Source organism: Nilaparvata lugens, chromosome 12 (genome assembly GCF_014356525.2).
Source record: "Nilaparvata lugens isolate BPH chromosome 12, ASM1435652v1, whole genome shotgun sequence".
Taxonomy (NCBI): Eukaryota; Metazoa; Arthropoda; class Insecta; order Hemiptera; family Delphacidae; genus Nilaparvata; species Nilaparvata lugens.
Window position 1 is genome coordinate 24,187,052 of NC_052515.1, and position 12,406 is coordinate 24,199,457.

At 33.0% G+C, this 12,406-nt stretch overlaps 1 protein-coding gene across 1 annotated transcript; it reads left to right on the forward strand.

The window, feature by feature from the left end:
* The first annotated feature begins 1,718 nt into the window (after positions 1-1,718).
* On the forward strand, positions 1,719-12,399 carry LOC111054706 (histone PARylation factor 1). The gene is made up of 7 exons (XM_039439248.1): positions 1,719-2,248; positions 2,758-2,894; positions 5,346-5,494; positions 7,249-7,487; positions 9,306-9,559; positions 10,652-11,260; positions 12,339-12,399. The coding sequence occupies exons 1-6, from the start codon at positions 1,984-1,986 to the stop codon at positions 10,700-10,702; spliced, it is 1,095 nt and encodes a 364-aa protein (XP_039295182.1). The 5' UTR covers positions 1,719-1,983; the 3' UTR covers positions 10,703-11,260; positions 12,339-12,399.
* Positions 12,400-12,406: the final 7 nt, after the last annotated feature.

A 12,406-nucleotide genomic window follows, 5' to 3' on the forward strand; every position in this document is an offset into this window, starting at 1 on the left:
AATGAGTTTTTTTTTAAATGAACACAAAAGCCCAGTAGCATAAAATATAAATAAATTTTGGTCAGTGTTCAAATTGACTGATTTATACCTCATTTAGAATAGTTATTCAGAAATACAGTAGTTCTCAAAACTAAAATGTAGGCTGTATAATAGGCTATTCCAATCGCAGCTCTACTGCTCCACCGCTTGGATTCAAAATTTGCATTATACTTTCATGAATTTTAAAACTTCTATTGAAATAACGTAGTTAAAATAGTCTTATTACAGGTACTGTATAAACCCATTTGGTTATAAAGTTACTATTTTATCACCTTCTCCGTGGATATCTTATAAAAATTTTACAAAATAGATAAAAAAAAATGTGAGGATCCCAGATAACACGGTAAACAATCTTTGAATTTTCCCTCTTACAAGTATTGCTTGCTAGGCAACCTAAAATTTGGACATTACAATCATAAAATACTTGACAATATATCAATTATTAAAGTAAAAATAAAATAATCTATCATGCAGGAGCTATAGTGACACATAAAAAAATATTTAGAATTTTTTTAACATCAAAAATTTTTTGTAAAATTATTTCCCACTTGCAATGTTTGTCAGCTTGTTTGGCGGTTGAATTTGCACGTCTACGTTTTTAAGGTTATGTTTCCAAACATTTACAGGTTAGAATTGAAAGCTGTTAGCTGTCAACTATTTGATTTGTTACAAAATTACTTTGTAAATTTTCTAGTTTGATATTATTTTATAAATCTCAATGCCTAACGATGATTCTACAAGTTTCGAAAATGATAAGCGTGCTCCATGTCGCTATGGAGCAGATTGCTACCAAAAAAATCCTGCACATCATGAGAAGTTCAAACACCCTCCAAAAGCAGGAATTTCAACTGTGAGTACTTTTAGTTAATTTGTTACAAATATAGGCTATAATTTTATGTATTAATCAATAATTCACAATTCAATGTATTGAGAATGGATTAAATTCAGATTCTGCGTACCAGAAACTTTGAATCTTTGGTCAAATGTCTTATGTTTTAATTTTACCTTACTCAATGCAGCAATACATTTATAAATGCTTTCAATCAATTTGAGATAAAAGTGTAATTAGATTGTGTTCTAAAATGCTGCCTTACCTTTGCCCTTGTATTCTATAGCCTATTGAGTTTTTTACTTGCAATACCTTGCAGGTAGTATAACATAACGCAGTAGTGGCTCTTCCATACGGGCCTAGTGGGCTGAAATTACCCAAATTGAACATTAAATTTATCAAATCAGGCTATATAGTTTATATTTTTTAATAAAATATAAATATTTATTAAAAAAATCAACTGCTACTGGGTGAAAAATCTTGTTCCAAAACCATGCACTCATATAAGAGGAAAGCATTAGATTTGTAAGCCACGGATTCCAGGCCCTTCTAGCTAGCATTAGAACTTAACTTATACTACTGTATAAGTTGAAAACATTTTATGCTTACTCCACAAGTTGGCCAACTCGCTGGCCCAGCGTGGTAAGCTTGGCTGCGTTGGTCTTGCCATCCACACTGTGATGTGACCAGTGCTCAATCAAGGCCAGCGACATTTCCATGATAGAAATTGAAAGTATTTACCAAAATGAACACAATAAAAAACAATGAATAGTAACGTAATACTGATTGATAACATTCAAGTCTATAGCAAATCAACTATTCACAAAAATCTTTATTGAAAAAGAAATAGAAAACCCACACCAAAAACTCCCGTAGACAACAAACCGCCTTCTGCAACCAAACCTAAAAAACGAGGCTCCTTGTCTGATTGGCTATTGAAACCGGCTGAGAAAAAATTAAAGGAAACTACTCCACCAAAAGAGAAACCCAAAAACTCTGAACTAAAACAAAATGATAAAAATGAACATAGTAAAGATAAGAAAGCTACAACCTCACAGAAAAATGCCAAATTATTTGAGAATAACTTGGATGAAGAGGAGGAAACTGAAGAACAAATGGTGAAGAAACTTCAAGAAGTTGAAAAATCTAAAGAATTGAAAAACTCGGAAAATGAAGAAGGTAAAAAATCCAGAGAAACTGAAAACCCGAGAACTGAAGATCGAAAGACGAATTCTTCCTCTCTTCTAATAACTGAAGATGCTGATGTACAAAGTAGGATAAAATTGATGTTCCTTGTCGATATGCCTGAAGATTTTTACAAGTTTTGGACGTTCTGTGAATCGGTTGGAAGCTATGCATTATCTAAAGGAGATCCTTGTGGTAAGTTATTTAACAATATAATTAATATATAGAAATATTGTTATTATAATGTAGTACTACAAGTTGCATATTGTTTTTATCAATTTGAATAAAGTAGCCCATATAAGTGAAGTGATTTTATTATAATGTATTATTTCACATAATATGTTATTTGATAAAAATTCTATATAATGAATCAGGTATTATAATAATTTGAACATTATATTATTATCGTCATTAGATATTTTACATATTATTTATGTAATTTGATCAAAATATATAAATTGAAAACATAGAAATTTTTGAAACATTCATTAATTTCCATGAGTTCTGATTGGACTGTTCCCACTCACCTCGGCCGAGCAAGGATGAATAGTCCCATCCGAACTTATGGGAATAATATTCTCACTGTATCGATCCCTTCCGTTGTCACAATATGTGGGAATTCAGCTTGGATCAAGCGAATAGATGACCACAGATTGATATACTTTGGTAAATAAAATAATCAGTTGCTATTTATTAATTTTCAGATGCTTTTAAGAGCGTTGGTCTCAAATTGGTTGGTCCTTTTGATGTATTGGCGAATCGATTTGATACAAACGCTGAATACAGTCAAGAAAGATTACTCAGGCATTGGCGATATTATTACGACCCTCCTGAGTTTCAAGTAAGTAATATTGAGGCATTATATTTTTAAGTTTTCACTTATTTTTATTCAAATCTTAACTTTTCTATCAAAGTATTATAATTTTCACTCGTTTTTATTTAAATCTCAACTTACTTAAGTTATAACTCTACATCAGTTAGAACTCATGACGGTTAGCAGAGCTGGCCTCAAGCGATTACCATTCCAACTGGAGAACTGATAGCAAGACGCTTAACTGTGCGATTAGATACGGTTCTGACTGCGAGAAAAATCTTTCTATTTCCAAAGTTTATTGAAGGAATAATTTCTTATCAAGTCACTGGCTGGAATTGAAGGAATCATAAATGATACAATGAAGGAATCATTTTTAGTTAATTGATTTTCAATTACTGGAAGATGATTGATCAATCAGTTGATTCACTCAGAACTTTCACTCTCAACTCATTCAACTTTTTTTTATAAAAACCAATTTGGTTTTAGTGAGTTGATGAATACAGAGAAGGCTCTTCATACTTTCGACAGCTATATATTCTGGCATTAACTCCAGACCAGCGAACTGTGTTGCAGGATTATTCCTGGATATAAAAAAGGCATTCGACACAGTAAGCCACACAATTCTGCTGGACAAACTATATAATGCTGGTATCAGAGGTGTTGCACATATGTGGTTTTCATCCTATTTGAGAGAAAGGGTGCAATATGTTGTCATAGGAGGTGTGAAGAGTGAGGTCCAGGTAGTAGATTGTGGTGTACCACAAGGATCGGTCCTTGGGCCAATCCTATTTCTTGTATTCATAAATGACCTTTTCTCATGTAACTACAATGGTGTGCCAGTGTCATACGCAGATGACACTGCTTTTGCATATTGTGGGTTGGATGGTTTGGACTTGGAGGGTGTGATGCAGACTGATGTTGATAGGTTGTTGTGGTGGTTCAAACACAATAATCTGTCTCTCAACCTGTCAAAGACCAAGTATATTCTGTTCACACTGTCGTCAAGCTGGAATTTACCATCTGGTTTGAAGTTCCACGTTCATGGTTTGCGGAATAATTGTAACTGTCAAGTTGTCACGCAAATTGACTCCATCAAATATTTAGGTGTTACAGTAGATGAGAAGCTTACCTGGTCTCTACACATACGCTATGTTAAAAATTATCTTTCACATATCCTGAGAAAATTCTATTTTCTAAATAAGATTCTTCCAACCACCATTCTTAGACAGTTATACTTTGCTCTTGTTGACTCTAAACTGAATTATGGAATAAGTTGTTGGGGCTCTACTTACATTACCCACTTGAGACCACTTATAACCTTACAAAAATCTATTGTCAGAGCTGTTAAAAAATCAGGAAGATATGAACATGCCTTTCCCCTTTTTCAAGATATAAAATGCTTGCCTCTAAGATACATATATGTTTTCAAAGTTTTGTACCTATTCTTTGTAATGTCTGGAAACAGTGGTCAGGCACTTTTCAGGGAGAGAACAAATTATCAAACTAGGAGAGTCACTTCTGATCTGCTAAGGCTTCCCAGGTCATATACCACTTGTTTCCAGAAATCGTTTGTATTTCTAGGTCCGAAATTTTTCAATAATTTACCTTTTGAGGAAAAGAGAATTGATAATAGGAAAATGTTCAAATATTACATTCTTAAATGGCTTAGAAATATCTTGCCTGATTGTTTAGAATACATGTTTTTTATTCTTTCTTAGTTTTCGACATAATAATTATTATAGTTGTTGAAAATCATATCAAAAAGTAATTAAGCCCAAACTGGAAATGTATGAGAGGTGAGTGAATGTGTGAGTGTGTGTTTTTATTTTTTTCTTGCCCAAAAAAATTTTTTTTCTTCTTTCTGATTTTATTCAATTATAGTATAAGCACTCCTGCTTGCACACGTTATCATTATATGCTTACAGCAAGCTAGAAATATTCTGTTTCAAAAAAGCTTTGTTTTTTTGTTGTTTTTTTCATAATACATCATACACGTAGAAAGCCTTATTACATAAATTATATTTCATACAATTTCTCCAGTGCTTTTTGTATTTTATTTCCATTTTTGATGTTTGATGTATTTGAAATTTTGTATGTATTTGATTTTTGAATCAGAATAAAAAAACAATTTGAATTTGAACTTCACTCAGCTAATCAATATTCATTTCTCCTTTTGATGTGTATTAATTTTTTTTATTCATAAAATAACATCATAGTACCCTTTTTTGATTTTTTTTAATATAAAATAACATACTAAAAACACAAATTAAAACAACTAGTTTCGATGTTTCTCATCATCTTCATTTTTTTAAATTTATTTAACAATTTGCCTTTGCTCTCCTTCACTTCGAACTACATTTTGCTAAGAGTTTTTCAAAAGCATAACATATCCTACAGCCTCATTATATTTCAATAGGTTATTTGTTATTTTCTTAGATTTAAAATTGTATTCTATTAATAAAATTAATAACTTTTCAGACTGTGATAAAGGGTGATGACAAAACAGGCTATCATCTAGGATACTTCCGAGATGACCCCAAAGATAAACCAGTATTCGTAGCTAGTAACATGGCTGAGAAGTCTTACATTATAAAACCTATTGCGGAAAATCTGTTTGGAGCTGTGAAGTGAGTTTTTCATGTTTTATTACATTAATCTCGTTTGTTCTAATCTCTTGAATATTGGGGAAAGAATATCTTTTCATTCTTAAATTTTGGATGACAATTTGAAGGTTCTGGGTTCATTGACTAGAGTCACGGTTAGAGTTTTGTGTAGAATATTCATTTGAATTCGTTGATTTGCTTTGATTGGATGAACAGTTGACCCACGTAGTATATAATTGCATTTGCATATAATTGTTTTTCGCAATAAAGATATCTTGAATCTTGAAAATTTGGGATAGCTCTTCCAATGTTTAGTTTTGAAACAAAAATAACAATTTTGAGGGAGAATTCACATTGTGTGCCTCTCTTGATTGATAATAATGAATAAAAGATTGATGAAGTAATTATTTCTTGAAAAACGTTATCATCAATTCCAAAATTCTGTTATTGTTGGCTTCAATATGAATGTATTTATTGATTTGTAAAGCCATTATGGTTTAGCGACATATTTAGCTCATAGATTGAAAAAATCCGATTAGTTTTTGCTTTTTCAATCAGGTCTACTTCAGCTATCCAATATTTCTCAATTTTCCAACTAAGCAGTTATATTAGTCATTTTAAGCACAGTAATTCCAAAGGTTCTTAATGTGTCTTAAACAGTTTTTAATCCTGTCATCAATAAGTGTGTTCATTTTTATTCATTTTTTCGCTGTGTATGATGCCTACATAAGCTTTCTGCATTAATTTGGGCAATTGATGAAATGAAAAGTCCATGCCTAACGGCATGATTCGAACCCACGAACCAGGTGACGCTAGAAGACTTAAAGTTGTAACGCCTCAGACCATCAGACCAAAATGGCCTGGTCTTTTCATATTGTAGTTTATGTATTATTTTATATTGTTTATTAGATTTATTTACAGGTGGATATCGTATTGAATAACATTTGTATACTGTGCTTGAAAGACAAAACTCGTTTACTAACAAATCATAGAGTTAGATGATACATTTTTGAGGTTGTAGCATATTTGTTGTTGTATAGAAAATAATATACCCTCCATGTTGTTAAATTGTTGAATATTCTATAACTCACTTTTCAAGCACTATATTATCTATCAAATAAGGCGACGTGCATTCCATTAAAATAAACCATAACAATCTGCAATGATTTTCTGTAACTACTGTTGAAGCTAATAAAACCATATCATTTATGATAATATCAGCTTATCATTTTTGCTGTGTAGAATTCTAATGAGAAGATTTTCTTATATCTCTACTTTCAATTTTATTTTTAAAAGATTCATTTAATACATTAACACATTGTATAATGGGTTCCTATTCAGAATAATACTTCGATGCTCTCCTAACATTTATACATTATCATTTGTGCTGTGTAGAATTCTAATGAGAAGATCTTCTCATATCTCTACTTCCAATTTTATCTATGAAAGATTCATTCAATTCATTAATACATTGTATAATGGTTTGCTATTCAGAATAATACTTTGATTCTCTCCTATACGTTTATATAATTTTATTCTCATAAAGGGTACTAGTAATTCTATCAAGGCACTGTTAAGTATCCCTTAAAAAATGAATAAAAAATAATTTATTTATTAGTTCTACATTGATAGATACAATATAATTCCCAACTATGAATGATTGGAAAAGGAACAACAGGCTTAAAGCCCAAAACTGTTCCTTTCCCAAATTTAGATAGAAATTGTCCAAAAAAGGTTATGTTTACACTTCATACTTAATTCATACTTGTTGTTCCCAGTTCTTACCTTGAAGACGAGAAACAGGTAGCTGATCCATTCGTGAAGGTGAAAATTGTGAAGTTGCAAAATCAACTCACAACATTTGCGAAAAAGGAGAACATCACTCTTGAAAAGACGACAGAAACAATGAGCAAGCGCAACTCGAAAGTTGTCACAAAGCTGTTCCATAAGGCTGGTCTAGTTGTTCCTTTCGATAAGAAATCAGAAGTTGGCTATCGAGAGTTGGCTGAGAATGATGGTAAGTTTCTATTTTTCTAATCATCTACCTTTTTTCGTCTATGTTCATGCTTTACTTCTATCTATTCTCTAAGATCTCTCAGTATCTTCTATTGTCAACTATTGGTTTCGTCGTGTAGCCTACAATTATGAAATAAAAACACACACATATATATCGTCAGTTTTATTTGGTACAGGACCATGGTTTTGTGACCTCAAAATTTGAATTTGACGGTTTAAGTGTGTTTCTATTTCATTATGGAACAGTTCTACAACATCGACAGTCACTCAGTCGAACTCTTAGCTTATTGAAATTGTAATTCTGTATTATTGTGGCAGGGCATTGATTATGAAACAAGTGTGAATCAGCAACGAATCCTCAACAAACGAAATAATTATAAGTCTTATCATTATATCTTCATCCAATGTACCTAAATTTAAAAATGTTATCAATTTATAAGGATGTGATCACATTGAATGCGTGCCTATTAAGTGCAAGGGCAAGCTTGGCGATGCATTACCAAGCGTGCAGATGAGAAACAAAATCTGGTAAGAGCAATAGGTGATCACACCCTTGGTCACTATCAAAGCCCAATTCGAATAAATTTTCAAAATCACCTTACATGTGAAAAGTGAATGTAACTTTGTTTAGGACTATGTTGAGATAAGATTAGATATCATTACCATAGAGGGAATACAACATAAATTAGTGTAATATTTTATGTTATTACGTTTGGTTGGCAAAATATTATAACGGAGACAAGTCGAGTTATTCTTCTAAATTCGGAAGAGAAGTACTGTGGTTAAGAGCTTGACTGTTTCCTCTCAATCATTTTAATGATAAGTACTAATGAATGAATGGAATGATTCAAAAATATAATTTGAGATCATAAAACTAGATTTATATACCGTTGTATAACAATTACATCTCTCCGAACTTATTACTGTTGATCTTTTATCGTATTTCTAATTATTACTGTAAACCCACTATTTGAGAAATTTGAGTAAAAAAGTAAATTCGTATGGCTTTTTGTTGGTGGGAAGTCCCTTGCTGGAAGGTCTCACCTGGCTGGAATATATAATTCAAGGCGTCAATGGGCCTTACGATTGTCACATTTCAGTCGGGACCGACAGTTTAAAGTGCCCATCTGATAACATGGGAGTGAAGAGTAAAGAATCTACTAGAGATTGATAATGGTATAACAACGAAAAACAGTTTCTTGTTATGTTTTAATAAATAAATGGCTATGAAAATTTCAAACACTGTAGTTCCATTGTATAACAATCACATATCCAGAGTATTACTTGTGCTACCACTTCAGTTGTTGTATTTCTAATAATTGTAAGCTTACAATCTGAAAAAATCGAGTAAAGAGTCTACTAGATATTAATAATGGTGTAACAATCAAAATTAGTTTATAGTAATGTTCTAATACATTATGAATAATAAATGAATAAATGGTTGTGACAAATTTCAAAAAGTAAATTCGTATGGCTTTTGTTGGTGGGGAGTCCCTTGCGGGAAGGTCCCACCACCTGAATATATAATTTGAGCCGTCAATGGGCCTTACGACTGTCATACTTCAGCCGGGACCGACAGTTTAACGTGCCCATCCGATAACACGGGAGTGATCTGGTTAAAAAAACTTTTGGTTGTGAGAGGGTTCGAACCCGGGATCTCTATGCTGCTACGCAAGCTCTCTATCCACTAGACCACGGATCACTCAAATAAAAAATTTCAAATAGTTTAATCAATATAGAAAAATTATACCTGAAATTCAAGTTCTTATTATTTTTTGGGTCTTGCTGAATATCTTAATATTTTTTCAATCTCTTTCAGCAACAATCAAAATAATGCTGGGCAAGATCGATAAATGTAAAACGGAGGAGGAAAGGAGAGGCCACATGTCCAGACTGCAACCTGTTATCACGTTTGCCAACATAGCCAACGATGAATGCGACTTTGGAACCAGCCTGGAGCTAGGATTGGATCTGTTTAGTTTTGGTTCGCCATATCTTCACGAATCGGCAAAGCTCTTAGCTTCAACCGCCTACAGCCTACTGGGTAGAAGTGAATTCGCTAAAATTCTAGAGGTAAGTTTTACACTTTATTAACACTAGGCTATACTACTATGTATGGATAAAATTAGTACAAAGTATGAAAAGTGTTTCTGATCAAGCGACCAACTTATTAAAACTGTCTGTTAGACTGGCCACTAACGGTAGAACGTGCATGATAAACATGTACATGCCTGTTCATCATGCATGTTTTGTCATCAGCGAGAGACTTCTAACATAAAATAAACAACGCAACAATGTATGTGGAGACTACCAGCGCCACATAGCTTCATGAGAAAGAATTAAGTGGCCTATTGGCTTGAGTTAACAGTGAAATTTGGAACAAACGCCCTACACTATGGGATTTCTTCTTATGCTATCTTTTTTCTATGATGTTACTTCCATATTAGAACTGGATGTAAGCGTTGGTGAACAATATGGGGTTACCAGTTCAATGGGACAACTTGGAGACTGAATCAAAATTGTTACATTTTGTGCCGGTTGCACAACAGCCGGTTAAGTTTTAACCGTGATTAATTCTAAGAGAACCAATCAGAGAAGCCGTCTTTTCAAAAAGGTTTTCTCTTATTGGTTCACGTGAAATTAATCACGGTTGAAATTTAAACGGATGTTGTGCAACCGGACCTTAAATTCTTAAACTAAGAAACATTATTCTTATTCTTATGACGTAGCTGAAAGCTGATTCTTTAGATATTAATTCAACCTCTGAGTGTAATCAATATTTTTAAAACTGCTAAAACTGGCCGTAAGGGTTACTTACCAACAAGCGTTAAATAGTTCAGTGGAGCGTTTAGCACTCTTGCTACAAAACATTTATCTGTATACGTTGTTAGCCTGTGATATATTATTGTGTAATAAATTCTTTAGATGAGTTGAAAGTGGAATTTTCTCTCGATAAAACTTCGACCCAATATAACCTGTTAACTCAAGTATTTATAGGGAGTTAGGGAGTAAGATGGGTAATATGGTTGGGCAGAAAATCTCTCTGCAACGAGGATTTTTATGTTAATATGAGCCAAAGGCATGAATGAATAAATTTAGATATTGATTCAGACTGTCTGATTCAGATATTGATTCAATTGTCATAATATTATGCTTATTTTACAGGCTCATCTGAAAGACAGAAAGAAAGGCAGTAATCTGAGTGCTTTGAAGTGAGCGGCTGAAAGAACTAATGTGAGAATTCTCAAGTGAGAGTGTACTACTGATGAATTAGTTTTATATCCAGTCATGTGATAGATTATAAAATAGACTGGTCTCTTTGTTAATTTGTTCAGTATTAACTTTTCGGACCGTAGATCTGTTACTCAATCATTTATTACAAATAAATGATTTGATAAGCTAATTAATTTATTCATGAGTGACGTAGTTGAACTCTTCAATTTCCTGTTTTGAAATTGTCTACGACTAAACTTATCTTATTTCATTAAATTCATAAAGATTGGAAAGTGTTTTTTATTCTCATAAATCAAAATAATGCTGGGCAAGATCGATAAATGTAAAACGGAGGAGGAAAGGAGAGGCCACATGTCCAGACTGCAACCTGTTATCACGTTTGCCAACATAGCCAACGATGAATGCGACTTTGGAACCAGCCTGGAGCTAGGATTGGATCTGTTTAGTTTTGGTTCGCCATATCTTCACGAATCGGCAAAGCTCTTAGCTTCAACCGCCTACAGCCTACTGGGTAGAAGTGAATTCGCTAAAATTCTAGAGGTAAGTTTTACACTTTATTAACACTAGGCTATACTACTATGTATGGATAAAATTAGTACAAAGTATCAAAAGTGTTTCTGATCAAGCGACCAACTTATTAAAACTGTCTGTTAGACTGGCACTAACGGTAGAACGTGCATGATAAACATGTACATGCCTGTTCATCATGCATGTTTTGTCATCAGCGAGAGACTTCTAACATAAAATAAACAACGCAACAATGTATGGGAGACTACCAGCGCCACATAGCTTCATGAGAAAGAATTAAGTGGCCTATTGGCTTGAGTTAACAGTGAAATTTGGAACAAACGCCCTACACTATGCGATTTCTTCTTATGCTATCTTTTTTCTATGATGTTACTTCCATATTAGAACTGGATGTAAGCGTTGGTGAACAATATGGGGTTACCAGTTCAATGGGACAACTTGGAGACTGAATCAAAATTGTTACATTTTGTGCCGGTTGCACAACAGCCAGTTAAATTTTTACCGTGATTAATTCTAAGAGATCCAATCAGAGAAGCGTCTTTTCAAAAAGGTTTTCTCTTATTGGTTCACGTGAAATAATCACGGTTGAAATTTAAACGGATGTTGTGCAACCGGACCTTAAATTCTTAACTAAGAAACATTATTCTTATTCTTATGACGTAGCTGAAAGCTGATTCTTTAGATATTAATTCAACCTCTGAGTATAATCAATATTTCTAAAACTGGCCGTAAGGGTTACTTACCAACAAGCGTTAAATAGTTCAATGGAGCGTTTAGCACTCTTGCTACCAAACATTTATCTGTATACGTTGTTAGCCTGTGATATATTATTGTGTAATAATTCTTTAGATGAGTTGAAAGTGGAATTTTCTCTCGATAAAACTTCGACCCAATATAACCTGTTAACTCAAGTATTTATAGGGTGTTAGGGAGTAAGATAGGGTAATATGGTTGGGCAGAAAATCTCTCTGCAACGAGGATTTTTATGTTAATATGAGCCAAAGGCATGAATGAATAAATTTAGATATTGATTCAGAATGTCTGATTCAGATATTGATTCAATTGTCATAATATTATGCTTATTTTACAGGCTCATCTGAAAGACAGAAAGAAAGGCAGTAATCTGAGTGCTTTGAAGTGAGCGGCTGAAAGAACTAA